This window comes from Leucopleurus acutus, assembly GCF_964270905.1.
Source record: "Leucopleurus acutus genome assembly, chromosome: 4".
In the NCBI taxonomy this organism is placed as follows: Eukaryota; Metazoa; Chordata; class Mammalia; order Artiodactyla; family Delphinidae; genus Leucopleurus; species Leucopleurus acutus.
The window spans coordinates 108,026,793-108,044,693 of NC_139146.1; the positions used below are offsets into that span (position 1 = coordinate 108,026,793).

General features: G+C 39.0%; 1 protein-coding gene and 1 long non-coding RNA gene across 2 annotated transcripts in view; one reads left to right on the forward strand and one right to left on the reverse strand.

The window, feature by feature from the left end:
- The window catches only part of LOC309961476, a 205,909-nt gene that overhangs the window by 166,671 nt on the left and 21,337 nt on the right, over window positions 1–17,901 (forward strand). The window lies entirely within an intron of this gene.
- Window positions 1–17,901, reverse strand: part of ADAMTS3 (ADAM metallopeptidase with thrombospondin type 1 motif 3) — a gene marked incomplete at its 3' end in the record, with an annotated part of 287,161 nt that overhangs the window by 36,492 nt on the left and 232,768 nt on the right. Inside the window, exon 6 of the mRNA XM_082838783.1 lies at window positions 363–446. Within this exon, the coding sequence (XP_082694909.1) occupies window positions 363–446 (84 nt within the window). The remainder of the gene's footprint in view (window positions 1–362; window positions 447–17,901) is intronic.

A 17,901-nucleotide genomic window follows, 5' to 3' on the forward strand; every position in this document is an offset into this window, starting at 1 on the left:
GTTTTGGAATAATAAATGAATCATAAATTTGATGACGATGATAGATTAAGGAAATTCTTTTTTTTTTTATAATGGTATCCATTCATTTTCATTCATACGGTCATGCGAAAATCAGGATAATTATCTCTAACTCCATAAAATAGAGGTAAACACAGCAAATAGTACCAGCACAAAAATCATTCATTATCTACTCAAATTTAGAGATCTCCATTCATTGGGGCAGTTTTCTACTCTCAGTTCACAGCAACTGGGGTCTACGTGAGACATGTCTACGTTGAATGTTAGTTATGGCTTCAGCAATCTAATCTGTTTGCTAATCCAGTCCTTGATGTTCACAGTTGACATACAGTAAGACATTTTACCTTTGCATAGCCCAGCATTATCATGCGCACCAGAACCACATTTATATGCACTCCCAGGGACTCATCATGGTAAATTTCATTCACCTAGAAACAAAGTAGATAATTACCTGAAGAAAGGCAACACAAGAGATTTCATGAGATGCACATTTAGGGTATGTAATGGTTGTGTAATCCCAAATATAGAAGTCAAGTCCCTTTTTTTTTTTAGTTTAGTTTAAACTGATGTCTGAAATGAAATCATTTACTTTTAACTATGGAATAATTCTTGGCTATGTGAATTATTTATTTTGTAAACCCCACAGTACCATGAACGTAGAGAATATGCTTTAAAAGGGCTTCATTAAACTACTGTAGTGTTAAAAGTCCATGTGTGCTATGATCCACACATAACATTCATCACAAGACGGTGACTCTGGTGAAGCATCTGCCAGCTGTGAGTGGCTGCAACCATGTGGAGGAAAAGAGCAAGCATGTCCTCCAGGTGCCCCTGTTGCCATCAGGGGTGCTACGTCTGGTTGGGGAAGCCCGTGTGCAGGAGCTGTGGTGGTCCATCTGTGGGCCAGTAACTGGGTGGCCCTCCCAATGCCTCCACCCCAGGAGTGGGGCAGCTGAGGCAACGATTATTTAGAAGTCCTACATAAAGAAATCCTTCCATATCTGCATTACTAAGATGACTGTACAAGTACATATAATACCAGTCCTGGGTATAGCTCAGAAAGGCAAAGTTGAGTCACTGCTTTTTATTTAATTTTAAATGTTGAATTAAAATTTCTACAGGTAATTTGGTATACTTTAAAATCACAGATATTAGAACTTAAGCAACCTCAGAGGCCATAGTCCAACACAGATTTATATAGATGAGGAAGATGAAGACCGTAGAGATTAGCTAACATGCAAAAACACTCAGTAAATTATTGGCAGTCTAAAGTAGACATATCTTCTGGTTATACTAGTGCAAAATTGGTGTGAATAAAGATTGCTTAGTAAGTTGGCAAATGCTAGCAGAAATGGGAAAGGTGGAGTTAGCTGGCTACATTTCAAAGTTCTTAGCTGTTCTCAGGAACAGGGACATTTGTGACAATAACTAAAAGAGAGATGGAAAACCAACCTCAATTCAACTTAAGATCCAGGAGGTTTGGACAGAAGGCACAGCAAATTTAAAGCCTACAGAGGAAAGATAGACCTTAAAAAGAAATACAACTCAAGGACAACAGAATGCTCTAAGAAAAGAAATTCATGAATTTCTTGCCACACTGACCAAGAAACAGGCCAAGAAATCTCAAATGAAATGTTTCAGGAATCTAATGGGACTACACAGAACACCTTAAAATATCAAGGTCTTAAATGTAGATTAAACGTATACGTACTGAGTTTTTAGATGGAACTAAAAAGGGAAGCACAGCTAAGATGGAGGTAAAAGATCTAGGGAAGCTAGTATATACTAAAGATGACAAAGTGTAGTTTAACAAGAAAAGACTTAGGCTCCTTTTAAAGTGGAAAAATACATTTATTTATACATTTACAAACTCACACATACCCATATAATGGTGAGACCCAATTTAATACCTATTCAAGATAAGCTAAGGGGTGAAAAAAAATCTGCAATTCTCTCTTGCATTGCACAGGTGTGCAGGCTGGTAGCTCATGCCCAAGCTGTCCCGCTATAGGCCACTGTACACCTGAAGTATTGAGTTCATTTTGCCTGTTCTGTCTTACAAACGAGATGTATACAAACAGGAATGTATCCAGACTCCTCTCTAAGCAAAGAGCAAGGAGACTAGAAAATGTGTCACATAAAAAATGGTGGGAGGATACAGTGGCTAAAGCCTGACACAAGCCACTAGTAGTCTCAGCTGATGTCTTGGTTCAAGACCTTCATTGCCTGTGTGGTCTTCATCTTTCTGAACCTCAATCAAATGCACATAATAAGAATACTACCTCATGGAGTTGGGGTAAGAATTAAAGGATTTAATTCATGCACACAATTGCTCAAAAATTTTATGAGAAGGACAGAAGGACATTAGAGCACATTAGAGTGTGGGAAGTAGAAAATAAAACTTAATAGCCACCATGTGGAAAAGGGGTTCAATTTATTCTGCATATCTACAGCAAATAAAACTAAAAACCATAGGTTCACACTATTAAAGGGGAAGATTTCAGGTCATTATAAGGAAAATTGAATGCTGGCCAAAAAGCTATGATTTCTTATGATCCTTTTGGCCATGGACAGATTCTCTTATCTTACTCCATGCCTCATACTGCCTAATTGAAGATTTAATCCCCCTCTTCTTTTGGATTAATTATCTGATAAGAAATTTCTAGCATCATAGTCCCAATACAAGTAAAAGTCCAAAGCTGGGTCTGTCACTAATACAATCATCCAGAGAGACTCATGGACATTCCAAGAGACTTCTCGTAAGGCAGCTGTTCTGAATTAGCAACATGGCTTCACACACAAATTTTTAACATGTACGTAATGTAACTGAAAGGTAAGTGCATTTAATATTAAAAAAATGTTCAAATCAATGTTAGTAAGGGCACAAAATAGGGGAACAATAAAATTTTAAACTAAAGAAAAATAGATAAAAAGAAGTTAATTAATTTCTTGAGGAGAGGTGACGGAGGGAAGGAAGGCCCTTACAGGCATGGCAATATGGCAGTGACAGCAACACTTTTAAATGTTATGGGAGACAACTAGATCAGAAAACTATCAGAATCATAAAATGAGAGCTGGCAATCATAATAAGTAGCTTGTGATATCTGAGCTAGTATAATGTACATATAATCACCACAAATTGGTACATTCATTTTTATTTGGTAAATTTTAAAATCAGTACAGTGCCAAGAAAGTATCATGCACAAAATTCATGCTCTCAATGGCAATATTACGTTATAAAACGATGAAATAAAAAGACACTTTTTAAAAAGTCGAATTTACCATTCACCAAAAGAAAAGTATTATTTAACAAAAATCCCTGCTATGCCAGGCTACTTAGATAACAGAGCACTCCAGGAGAAACCAAAATCAGTTACGGAATGTTCTGAGCTGGCACCTATCTGCGAAACTGTCTCAGAGTACAACTAAATTACTGGGGGTGGAAATAATCAACCAGAAGGCAATAATATCTATATGTAGGAGAAAATATTCTTCCACTGTGGTAAATCAACAAATAGGTGTCTGTATTGTGCAAGGCACAGGATATCATTTATTTTTTTGCTTTTCAAGGTTTAAAAAAGTTGCTTCCTGTACATTATTCACTTTTAAAATGTACATAATAAATTGGCTGCTTGTCATCTTGCTGGACCTTATCGATAACAGGATGCAATGTTTTTATGCTCTGAGACACGCAGGATATGATGAGAGTTGGAGAAATAATCAGCACCTCAGGATTAAATATATTCAAAGACCTGGATTCTGGTCCCAACTATTCCACCGATAAACTGAGTGACCTTGGGTTGGTCACTTAACCTCTCTGAGCCTCTGTTTTCTCACTGGCAAATTATAATTGTACTTGCTCTGCCTGCTTCACACTGCTGCTATTCAAATCAAACAAAATGCCACACAACTGCCCTCAGAAAAATACAAAACACATTAGAACACTTCTACCTATCTATATAAAAAGTTTTAAAGGTTTGTCAATGTATTTTCCAATCTATCTGAAAAAACAAACAAAAAATTAGGCAAACAAAAAAACACAACTGCCCCAATCTTGGTTTTCATTGAAAAGGATTCAAAAACTCTTATACTGTAAATTTACTTACTCTCAATAGAATTAAAGATATAGTTTAAATTATCAAAAAAATTTATGGGAAAAACTGTTCAACAATTTTTTTCAAAAATACTCTCCAAATGCTGTACAAAAGTTCTTTCCAGCAGATGGCAGTATGCACATTTTAGAGAAGGGTGAAGGAGCAGCTGCTTTACACACCTGAATGTACTTACCTACCAGTTGGTATGTCTGCCTTTTTGGATATTTACACATAAATAAAATAACTTCTTTAAAATTAAATAGGAATTTAAAAATATTCTACCCAAGGGAAACACTGAGTCACTGGACTCTTAAAAGCAAAGAAAAATATTGAAGACATCTTTATTTAGATTGTTTTTCAGTGTCATCTGATCAAGACATTACATAAGAGGCATAAAGAAGCTTATGATCTGGCTCTAAATTAATCATGAATTTTAACAATCAATAAATGATATACAGAAAAAACTAAAAGCATATCATACTGAATTAGTCTTTTGAATCTGTCAAGATGAATGAAAATAATATTTGTTAAGAAAGCATTTTTACCACACTTAGTAACAAGGAAAGCAACTTTTTCCTAAGTTACAGCAGAATCAAGAACAAAGAAAACAGCATTACATAGATCCTTCCAGGTTCCAGACACTGTTCTAAATACTTTACCTATATGAATTCAAGTAATCCTTGTGACAACATTAAAGATATTATTATCTCCATTTTACATCTAATGAAATTGGGGCTCAGAGAAGTTAAGTACCTTGCCCAAGGTCGCACAGTTAGCACACAGAGCAAAGGATTAACACCTAGGCAGTCTGGCTCCACAGTCAGTAGTTTTTACCAACTTGCTACACTTCCACACACCTGCAGATCACAGCACCGTCACTATGCAAAACAGATCTAATTTTAGAATAATCAAGAGTGATTCATTACCCCTGAGTTTAAGAAACTGATGTGGAAGCATACTGATAAAGATAACTTAAAAACTTCACTTCCTTTTCATAATTTTCCTTCGTGTAAATTTTAAGAAAATGAGGAATTAGACTCTGCTTACTCCAAATAAGGATTTCTTGATGGTCAATAATAATCTAAAAACACACTGGGAAAAAATAAAGAGGAGCTAGAGCAGATCACTGGAAAGACCGAATAAGAAAAGATAGGGCTGAAATTTATAACCAGTGTTTCGGGTTGTAAGCAAAGTGTTAATCATAAACATTCTAAGAATTCATATATTAGACACTATATAATACAAATCAAAGTTTATCTATGCAAAACTGAATATCCTTTCACCATGTCGGCCAATCTGTGCAGCATGGGTAAATTTTCTATGAGGTGTTCAGGGTTGAGCCCAGAGTATTTATTAAATTACCTGAAAAAAGGAGTAAACAGAACATTAATTCAATTTTCAGATGACCTTAAATTGCAAGGGGTTGCCAAAGTGAGGGGGGGAGAAAAGGTAATGATTTTAGGAATACTTGATTTGATTGATCAAGTATTCCTTTCCTTGAAAGGAAAATTCCTTCCAGGTTTGTTCCCTGACAGGACAATTTCTCCTAGGACATTTCCCTGGCAGGACAATCTGACCTGCTTTGTCTGACTAGCTGATAAACAGCTTTGTCTGGCTTCAACAAAGCAACATTAATTTTTCTTTCAGATGGGTGGGTGAGGTCTTGAGAGGCAGTATAGATCGGTGGTTAAGGGCATGGGCTTCACAGCCAAACTGCTTGGGTCTGCTCTTAGCTATGTGACCTTGGGCATATTATTTGTCTCTGTGCCTCAGTTTTCTCATCTGCAAAATGGGATAATTATACTACTGTCCTTATAGGATTGCTGAGAGGAATAAATGAGCTCATATATGTACAGTGGTTAATGGTGCCTGGGCCTTTCAAATATAAAAATGAAAATTGTTAGCCTTCATTAGTAATACTATTCACACAGAAGCAAATAAATGGTATGCACGTATAATTTTTTTAAAGAGATTTTGGTTAACTAAAGGCAAAGAAGTAATGATAAGATAGCCTGGGTGATTTTGGCTGGACATAAAAGAATCCTGTAATGGACTTGGAAACTATATAACTCTATCCACAACCATCCCTTGTAGAGCTAAAATTTCCAAACACATACCTGCTTGGATCTGCAGTCCTATCCTCTATGTTCTTTTTACTCAGAGGAGATAGCTGTCTCCTAACCTGTCAACTCCTCTTCCCTCACGTCCAATTTCAGACTAATAATAACAACTTAAAAAAAATTGAAATATACTTGATTTACAATGTTGTGTTAGTTTCAGGTGTACAGCAAAGTGACTCAGTTATACTCTTTCTTCAGATTCTTTTCCATTATGGGTTACTACACGATATTGAATATAGTTCTCTGTGCTAGATAGTAGCTCCTTGTTGGTTATCTATTTTATATATAATAGTGTGTTAATTTCAAACTCCTAATTTATCCTTCCCCTAATAACTACTTTTTATGAATAGCCTTATCTAATATTTACTGAACTGAATTGTGCCTAATGCTCCTAGAGGTGGGGAACTGAATAGTAAATGAGTTTGAATCTCTGTTTTTATCATGAATATATTCTAATAGGTAAAATAAACTCTAAGCATGGAAAAAATAAACAAACACAAAAAGACATGCAGATAAGGTCATTTCTGATGGGAATGGGTGCTATGAAAAAAATAAGTTTGAGTGATGAGATAGAGGATGAGAGGGAGAGGAAGAAGCTACCTGAGACTGGGGGTTGGGGGTGGGTCACAGCCAGGAGACACATGTGGACAAGAAGGAAATGGGCATGTGTGTCTCTGGGGAACAAGCGATCCAGGCAAAGGGAAGAGCTGGTACAAAAGCTCAACCTCTATTATCATGAAAGCTCAGACCCTACAAAGGAGACACCTTCATCATTTTAAAAAGAGACTGAGACCCAGAGAAGTTATACAGTTTTTCCCCCAAATGATTAGCACAGCCAAAATTCCAATAAGTCTATGTGATGCCAGTGCCTATTCCTGTTCACAACCACCTTGCCTGTCTTTTTCTTTCTGTCAGAGAGGATGTGCTAACTCTCTTTTTTTTTAGGCTCTTTCTCACTTCCTTAAAGACATGTGCTCCAAAAAATCGACTCCATTTCCCATATTCAATTGCTCCCCTTCTTGGGGTTCCTTTTCCTCTTTTACTAACATTCTCAATTTTCCTTCATCATGAAAAAATAAGTCACCTACAATATTTTGTAGCATTTAGTACTGTTTACAACTATGTTCATCAACGATACTATTCAATTTCTTTAGCAATATTAGCTCCTTTTTTGCTGCCTACCCCACACACGTCAGCGTCTCAATGTTTTGTTTTCAATCCTCTTCTCGCATACTTTTGCAGCAATATTTCATCCACTGCTGTTTCTTCAACCAATATCTATAGCCTGATGAATTCCACATATCTCATACTGATTCACCTCCCTCATGCTTCACAGCCATCTGTTCAACTCTGGTAACAGATCTATCTATTTGGAAGTATACCTATATATCACAAAGTATACTCACCCTCTCCAGAAAACCTGTTCTTCTCTCAATATTCTATCACACTTAAAGATGAAACCATCTTGATTCCTTCTTCTTCTTCAAGTAGTCAATCTGTCACCAAGTCCTGTGGGCATCCCTCACGCTTGTCTCTTCCTTCCACCTCCACATCCGGCAGCTCAGTATGTGCCCTACTCAGTTGGACTGCTACGACAACCTCTTAAAACTTTTGCAAATGTTTTCATTTGGGTAATTTGGGCCCATGTAGGTAGTTCTCCAGATTATCAGGGTCAGATGGTTGTTTTCCAGAAGCGTGAGTCTCTTCTTTTATGTTAATTTTGCTTTTACTTCCCTTAAGCATCAAAGGAGCTTTGGGAGGAGCAAGAGGCAATTCAGCTATAAGACCTTACAAACTCTTCCAGCCTTTGGAACAGTGGAAACATACCAAAAGCTCAGGTAGAACTCTTCAAGAATGAGAAAGACGATTCTCTTAGTAAGCTAAAAAGTTTTCCTGTGTTTTAGGACCCTCAGAAAAATAAAGGTTGGAATAAACCAAGGGAAAAAAGGTTTTTATTGATTTTTAAAATCAGTTAAAATCAAAGAACTGGAGAGCCTCACGATGGCGGAAGAGTAAGATGAAGAGATCACCGCAGATACATGAGAAATACATCTACATGTGGAACAACTCCTACAGAACACCTACTGAACACTGGCAGAAGACAGACCTTCCAAAAGGCAAGAAACTCCCCACGTACCTGGGTAGGGCAAAAGAAAAAAACAAAGCAGGGACAAAAGGATAGGGACAGGACCTGCACCAGTGGGAGGGAACTGTGAAAGAGGAAAGGTTTCCACACACTAGGAAGCCCCTTCGCAGGCGGAGACTGCAGGTGGCAGAGGGGGGAAGCTTCAGAGCCGCGAAAGAGAGCACAGCAACAGGGGTGCAGAGGGCAAAGCAGAGAGATTCCCACACAGAGGATCCGTGCCAACTGTCACTCACCAGCCCGAGAGGCTTGTCTGCTCACCCGCCGGGGCGGGCGGAGCTGGGAGCTGAGGCTCGAGCTTCGGTCGGAGCACAGGGAGAGGACTGGGGTTGGCAGCGTGGACATAGCCTGCAGGGGGTTAGTGCGCCACGGCTAGCCGGGAGGGAGTCCGGGAAAAGTCTGGGGCTGCTGAAGAGGCAAGAGACTTTTTCTGCGTCATTGTATCCTGGTGCGCGAGGAGAGGGGATTAAGAGCGCCACTTAAAGGAGCTCCAGAGAAGGGCGCGAGCCGCAGCTATCAGCGCGGACCCCAGAGACAGGCATGGGATGCTAAGGCTGCTGCTGCCGCCACCAGGAAGCCTGTGTGCGAGCACAGGTCACTATCCACTCCTCCTCTCCCGGGAGCCTGTGCAGCCCGCCACTGCCAGGGTCCCGTGATCCAGGGACAACTTCACCGGGAGAACGCACGGCGCGCCTCAGGCTGGTACAATGTCACGCCGGCCTCTGCCTCCGCAGGCTCGCCCCACATCCGTACCCCTCCCGCCCCCCGGGCCTGACTGAGCCAGAGCCCCCGAATCAGCGGCTCCTTTAACCCCATCCTGTCTGAGTGAAGTACAGACACCCTCAGGCGACCTACACGCAGAGGCAGGTCCAAATCCAAAACTGAACCCCAGGAGCTGTGCAAACAAAGAAGAGAAAGGGAAATCTCTCCCAACAGCCTCAGGAGCAGCGGATTAAATCTCCACAATCTACATGATGTACCCTGCATCTGTGGAATACCTGAATAGACAACGAATCATCCCAAATAGAGGAGGTGGACTTTGGGAGCAATGATATATATATATATTTTTTTCCTCGTTCTCTTTTCGTGAGTGTGTATGTGTATGATTCTGTGTGTGATTTTGCCTGTATAGCTTACCTTTTACCATTTGTCCTAGGGTTCTGTCTGTCCTTTTATTTTTTTACTAAAAAAATTATTTTCTTAATAATTATTTTTTATTTTAATAACTTTCTTCCTTCCTTCCTTCCTTCCTTCTTCCTTCCTTCCTTTCTTTCTTTCTTCCCTCCCTTTTGTTCTGAGCCATGTGGAGGACAGGTTCTTGCTGCTACAGTGAGGCATCAGGGCTGTACCACTGAGGTGGGAGAGCCAAGTTCAGGACACTGGTCCACAAGAGACCACCCAGCTCCACATAATATCAAACGGTGAAAATCTCCCAGAGATCTCCATCTCAACGCCAAGACCCGGCTCCACTCAAGGACCAGCAAGCTACAGTGCTGGACATCCTACGCCAAACAACTAGCAAGACAGGAACACAACCCCACCCATTACCAGAGGTTGCCTAAAATCATAATAAGGCCACAGACACCGCAAAACACACGACCAGACGTGGACCTGCCCACCAGAAAGACAAGATCCAGCCTCATCCACCAGAACACAGGCACTAGTCCCCTCCACCAAGAAGCCTACACAACCCACTGAACCAACCTTAGCCACTGGGGACAGACACCAAAAACAACGGGAACTACGAACCTACAGCCTGTAAAAAGGAGACCCCAAACACAGAAGTTAAGCAAAATGAGAAGATAGAGAAACACACAGCAGATGAAGGAGCAAGGTAAAAACCCACCAGACGTAACAAATGAAGAGGAAATAGGCAGTCTACCTGAAAAAGAATTCAGAATAATGATAGTAAAGATAATCCAAAGTCTTGGAAATAGAATGGAGAAAATACAAGAAACGTTTAACAAGGACCTAGAAGAAATAAAGAGTAAACAAACAGTGATGAACAACATAATAAATGAAGTTAAAAATTCTCTAGAAGGGATCAATAGCAGAATAACTGAGGAAGAAGAACAGATAAATGATCTGGAAGATAAAATAGTGGAAATAACTACTGCAGAGCAAAATAAAGAAAAAAGGATGAAAAGAATTGACGACAGTCTTAGAGACCTCTGGGACAACATTAAACACACCAACATTTGAATTATAGGGGTCCCAGAAGAAAAAGAGGAAAAGAAAGGGACTGAGAACATATTTGAAGAGATTATAGTTGAAAACTTCCCTAATATGGGAAAAGAAATAGTTAATTAAGTCCAGGAAGCACAGAGAGTCCCATACAGGATAAATCCAAGGAGAAACACGCCAAGACACACATTAATCAAACTATCAAAATTTATATACAAAGAACAAATATTAAAAGCAGCAAGGGAAAAACAACAAGTAACACATAAGGGAATCCCCATAAGGTTAACAGCTGATCTTTTAGCAGAAACTCTGCAAGCCAGAAGGGAGTGGCAGGACATATTTAAAGTGATGAAAGGGAAAAACGTGCAACCAAGATTACCCTACCCAGCAAGGATCTCATTCAGATTTGACGGAGAAAGTAAAAGCTTTACAAATAGCAAAAGATACGAGAATTCAGCACCACCAAACCAGCTTTACAAATAATGCTAAAGGAACTTCTCTAGGCAGGAAACACAAGAGAAGGAAAAGACCTACAATAGGGCTTCCCTGGTGGTGCAGTGGTTGAGAGTCTGCCTGCCAATGCAGGGGACACAGGTTTGTGCCCCGGTCCAGGAAGATCCCCCATGCCGCAGAGCGGCTGGGCCCATGAGCCATGGCCCCTAAGCCTGCGCGTCCGTAGCCTGTGCTCTGAGGCAGGAGAGGCCACAGCAGTGAGAGGCCCACATACCTCAAAAAAAAAAAAAAAAAAAAAAAAAAGACCTACAATAATAAACCCAAAACAATTAAGAAAATGGTCATAGGAACATACATATTGATAATTTCCTTAAATGTAAATGGATTAAATGCTCCGAACAAAAGACATAGGTTGGCTGAATGGATACAAAAACAACACCCGTATATATGCTGTCTACAAGAGACCCACTTCAGACCTAGGGACACATACAGACTGAAAGTGAGGGGATGGAGAAAGATATTCGATGCAAATGGAAATCAAAAGAAAGCTGCAGTAGCAATTCTCATATCAGACAACATAGACTTTAAAACAAAGAGTATTACAAGAGACAAAGAAGGACACTACATAATGATCAAGGGATCGATTCAAGAAGAAGATATAACAACTGTAAATATTTATGCACCCAACATAGGAGCACCTCAATACATAAGGCAAATACTAACAGGCAGAAAAGGGGAAATTGACAGTAACACAGTAATAATAAAGGCCACATATGACAAACCCACAGCCAATATCATCCTCAATGCTGAAAAACTGAAACCATTTCCACTAAGATCAGGAACAAGACAAGGTTGCCCACTCTCACCACTATTATTCAACATAGTTTTGGAATTGTTAGCCACAGCAATCAGAGAAAAAAAAGAAATAAAAGGAATCCAAATTGGAAAAGAAGAAGTAAACCTATCACTGTTTGCAGATGACATGACACTATACATAGAGAATCCTAAAGATGCTACCAGAAAACTACTAGAGTTAATAAATGAATTTGGTAAAGTAGCAGGATACAAAATTAATGCACAGAAATCTCTTGCATTCCTATATACTAATGATGAAAAATATGAATGTGAAATTAAGAAAACACTCCCATTTACCATTGCAACAAAAAGAATAAAATATCTAGGAATACACCTACCTAAGGAGACAAAAGACCTGTATGCAGAAAATTATAAGACACTGGTGAAAGAAATTAAAGATGATACAAATAGATGGAGAGATATACCATGTTCTTGGATTGGAAAAATCAACATTGTGAAAATGACTCTACTACCCAAAGCAATCTACAGATTCAATGCAATCCCTATCAAACTACCACTGGCATTTTTCACAGAGCTAGAACAAAAAATTTCACAATTTGTATGGAAACACAAAAGACCCCGAATAACCAAAGCAATCCTGAGAAAGAAAAACAGAGCTGGAGGAATCACGCTCCCTGACTTCACACTATACTAGAAAACTACAGTAATCAAGACAGTATGACACCGGCACAGAAACAGACATATAGATCAATGGAACAGAACAGGAAGCCCAGAGATAAACCCACACACATATGGTCACCTTATTTTTGATAAAGGAGGCAAGAATATACAGTGGAGAAAAGACAGCCTCTTTAATAAGTGGTGCTGGGAAAACTGGACAGCTACATGTAAAAGAATGAAATTAGGATACTCCCTAACACCATACACAAAAATAAACTCAAAATGGATTAAAGACCTAAATGTAAGGCCAGACACTATAAAACTCTTAGAGGAAAACTTAGGCAGAACACTCTATGACATAAATCACAGCAAGATCCTTTTTGACCCACCTCCTAGAGAAATGGAAAAAACAAACAAACAAATGGGACCTAATGAAACTTAAAAGCTTTTGCACAGCAAAGGAAACCATAAACAAGACAGAAAGACAACCTTCAGAATGGGAGAAAATATTTGCAAATGAAGCAACTGACAAAGGATTAATCTCCAAAATTTGCAAGCAGTTCATGCAGCTCAACATTAAAAAAACAAACAACCCAATCCAAAAGTGAGCAGAAGACTTAAATAGACATTTCTCCAAAGAGATATATAGATTGCCAACAGACACATGAAAGAATGCTCAACACCATTAATCATTAGAGAAATGCAAATCAAAACGACAATATGAGATATCATCTCACACTGGTCAGAATGGCCATCATCAAAAAATCTTCAAACAATAAATGCTGGAGAGGGTGTGGAGAAAAGGGAACCCTCTTGCACTGTTGGTGGGAATGTAAATTGATACAGCCACTATGGAGAACAGTATGGAGGTTCCATAAAAAACTACAAATAGAACTACCATACGACCCAGCAATTCCACTACTGGGCATATACCCTGAGAAAACCATAATTCAAAAAGAGTCATGTACCAAAATGTTCATTGCAGCTCTACTTACAATATCCAGGACATGGAAGCAACCTAAGTATCCATCAACAGATGAATGGATAAAGAAGATGTGGCATATATATACAATGGAATATTACTCAGCCTTAAAAACGAATGAAACTGACTTATTTGTAATGAGGTAGATGGACCTAGAGACTGTCATACAGAGTGAAGTAAGTCAGAAAGAGAAAAACAAATATCATATGCTAACACGTATATATGGAATCTAAAAAATAATGTTTCTGAAGAACCTAGGGGCAAGATGGGAATAAAGATGCAGACTTACTAGAGAATGGACTTGAGGATATGCGGAGGGGGAAGGGTAAGCTGGGACAAAGTGAGAGAGTGGTATGGACATATATACACTACCTAATGTAAAATAGATAGATAGTGGGAAGCAGCCACATAGCACAGGGAGATCAGCTCAGTGCTTTGTGACCACCTAGAGGGGTGGCATAGGGAGGGTGGGAGAGAGGGAGATGCAAGAGGGAAGAGATATGGGGACATATGTATATGTATAACTGATTCACTTTGTTATAAAGCAGAAAGTAACACACCATTGTAAAGCAATTATACTCCAATAAAGATGGTAAAAGATTTTTTGGATAAAATAAATAAATCTAAAAGAAAAAAAATCAAAGGCCCCTCTGAAGCAGCAACACTGTGTGGATATCATATTAATTTAACCTGTGTTGAAGGGACTGTGTTCCAGAATGACAGGTCCAGCATATTCCAGGGAAGGCGTACATGTTTATCTAAGGGGCAGCTGAACTGATGTGTGATTACTCCAAAGTGTCTCTGTGACCTGGTGTGTTCAGTCCACATTGGAGACATTAAGTCAATTTGTTGAGGCAGGGAGGGGTAGTATAAACCATATGGAGTTTGCAGCCAGATGAACTATGGTTTGTCCCCTAATTCTGGCACTTAGATACTATGTGTCTATATTTATAGCACAGTGTCTAACAGAGTCTCTTCCTCCAAATCATTCAAATTCATCCAGAATTCTCTTTTTCAAACACAGACTAATCTTCTTTAAAACACTTTTCATAAACTCTTGTCATTAGCAAGGTGAAATTCAAACTCCTTGGGATGGCACCTACATTTTTCTAAAGGTAGCCCCAGATGCTCTACCCAGCCTCATCTGCCATCTCCCCTAAACACTCTTCAATTTCACCTAAAGACACACCTCCAGTGGCTCCAAAGGCATTATGAGCTACCACTTTTAGAATCCTTTTAAAATCTGTTCCCCATCTTTCAAAACCCATCTTCTCTTTTTCTAGCTGGGAAATGCCAATTCAGTCTTTAAAGTCCAACTCAGGTGGCACATCCTCTATGAAGATTTCATTTGCCAATGGCATTATTTGCCAAACCACATCCCCTTCTTTTCAATTAATGTTTACACAGTACTTCGTGGCTGAATCTTTTTTTTTTTCTGGTACGCGGGCCTCTCACTGTTGTGGCCTCTCCCGTTGCAGAGCACAGGCTCCGGACGCGCAAGACTCAGCGGCCATGGCTCACGGGCCCAGCCGCTCTGCGGCATGTGGGATCTTCCCGGACGGGGGCACGAACCCGTGTCCCCTGCATCGGCAGGCGGACTCTCAACCACTGCGCCACCAGGGAAGCCCGTGGCTGAATCTTCTGAAGAAACTATCACTTTTAATTATTATTTCTTGATTTGTTTATTTCACTGCTAGAATTAGCTTCTTGTGAAAAGGAGCTAAATTTTATTAATTTTTGCCTCCCTAGAAGCTAACAGGACTTGGCCCATGGGAGGGTATGTATGTTAGGTGAATAAATGTGTCTACAGGACTGATGTGAATTCAATTGTAAAAAATGGATTAAAGATAATAACCCAAAATAGAAAACTGCTGCATGATTTGCTCAAGTTGCCTGAACATGTATACTCCCCAGATAAATCTGCCTTGCACTCACATCCAGCATTTTCAGAAACACTAGTTAAGAAATTAAAAGCAGTGTAGAGACTGAATCATCACTAAGTAACCAATAATCACATTTATTTGCTAACCGTTGAATAAGTCCATTAATGCTCTGTTAGGACTAGAGTACTTCCACGGAGTATAAATTTTCTTGTAAGAGTATTAAGTAGGGAAGCTTGCCATGTCCAGAAAACACATCTGTGAGTTACTAGTTCATTGTCCATCACAGATGGCCAATTTCAGTATACGAAAAAATTGAATTCTCTTTTAATTATCAGTGGGTACTTGTAATTACAAGACTTTTTTTCATACTGGGAGCCATCCTTTTAAATGAATTGTTTTCTTTTGGTTAATCCTGAGATTAAGGCATTGACTCAATTCTCTGCAGGGCACAGCAGACCCAGATCACTTCACAGATCTTAGCAAATGACAAGGATACCTGCCACAGCGAAGTGTTGGTGACAGGGAACATCTGGCACATTGAAAGAAAACAACCCACACCCTTAAGTGCAGAATCTGCTTTATCACCCTGTTAGGGAGAATCTTAAACTAGATTGCTAGCTGATTCAATTCAACCAGACAAGTAACTGAATTCTCAACTTCAATGACTTGAATGGTATTCTAACAAGACACAGGAATGAGTAAAGGAAAGACATCAGAGTTTTATTTGGCAATGGATATACAAAATGCCTCGATTTTGCAACAAGAGGCAGTGAATCTTAAGGAGGAAGAGTACTGGATTCTGAAGGCAGAAGGATCTGTACTGGCTCAAGTCTTGGTTGTGCCACCTATTAGCTGTCTGACTCTGGAAAGGTCACCTAAACTCTCTAAATCTCAATCTCTTAATTTACAAACTAGGACTGAAAATGAACATATTTCATAGTTGAAGAATTTTCTATAATTCTTGTGGCGTATTTAGCACAGCACAGGCACAGAGCAAAGGCTAAAATTTAGTTGGTAGTAGTATAAGCCTCCATCCTTAACAACATTAAAGCATTCTTTTGAATCTAGACCTGAAACTAGATAATTGCAAACATCTTCAAAGATTTCATCATTAACTTTGATTCCACACAATCTATTTATTTTTTCATAGACTACCCCATCTACATGAATGGCACCATCATCCAGCAGTATTCAAACCAGAAAAGTGTAAATCATGGTGGATTCCTCCCTTTCCTTCAGCCCCCTATTTGATCCACTGACAAATTCTATTGATTCTACTATCAATACCCCCTTATTATTGCAATCACCATTGTTCAGTAAGCCATCTTCTCTTGCCTAGACATCTACAGTTGATTTCTAATTGATCTGTCTTCATTGTCCCTAGATTGCTGCCATCTATTCCTTACAACGCAGAAAGACGCTTTCAATGGCTTTCCATGAATTTGCTTAAAATTGAATTCAATCTCCTCCCATGACCTGAAAGGTGCTTGCCCTGTTCTTCAAGCTGCACCTGACTCCTTGTACACTGGACTCAAGCCACACTGGCTTTCTTTTTGTAACTAAAACACTTGTCCTTGTTAAATGACTGGCTCTTTCTTTCATTTTAAATCTCAATTTAACCATCATTTCTTGGGAGAAGAGTTTCTTGATCATCTTGTCTATGTATAATCCCTATCACCCGTTAGCCCTGTTATTCCCTTTCCAAGCAAACTGTTCGTTCCCTGCATAGCTCTTATCACAATCTTTGATGTGTTTATTTGATTTCCCCACCAATTTGTAATCTGAATTTCTGTCTTTTGTGTTCCCAACTAAATGCTTGGTATATAGCATTAAAATATTTGTTAAAATACTAAGCCAGTTAAAATTTTATTGGATGTGGCAATGTGGCAGACAGTGTTTTAGACATTGTAAATATGAAGCTTAATAATGTGTAGTAACTGCACCCAAGGAGCAAACAACCTATCAGAGAGTTGCTGCCAGGGAATTCACACATTTTATAATAAGGAGGGGATGATTTGTTTAAGGTTCACGGGAGTTGATATTTGATCCTGATCTTGATAAATGAAACGTTACCAGAAAAGAAAAATGGGGATGCAGGGGGAGGAAGGAACAATGGGAAGAAGTTATTTTGGAGAGACCGAAGAACAAAGGCATGAAGGTGGATTTTAATTGCCAGGATACCTATTACCCATTGCCTTGGTTCTGAACACAAAAGAAATTGTGAAAAGATGAGGTTTTCTGAAGCCAACATAACTTATTTCTTCTGACGAACAATAACCACTGTAACCGAAACAGTATAGAATACTTGTGCTGTTATTTCGTCATCTATAAAGTGACGGGATTATAATAATATGCTTTTTATGGTTCTTCCAAATGGGAAATCTCATGACTCTTGGTTTTTCTTTTATATTATAAGCTTCTTGAGGGCAGGGATCATTGTACTGATGGTTCAATAAATGTTTAATGAATAGATTCACTTTTACACAAATTATATTCATGTGATATTTTGCCCAGTAGTCCCAATATATGTGGATTTCAAATTCTGATG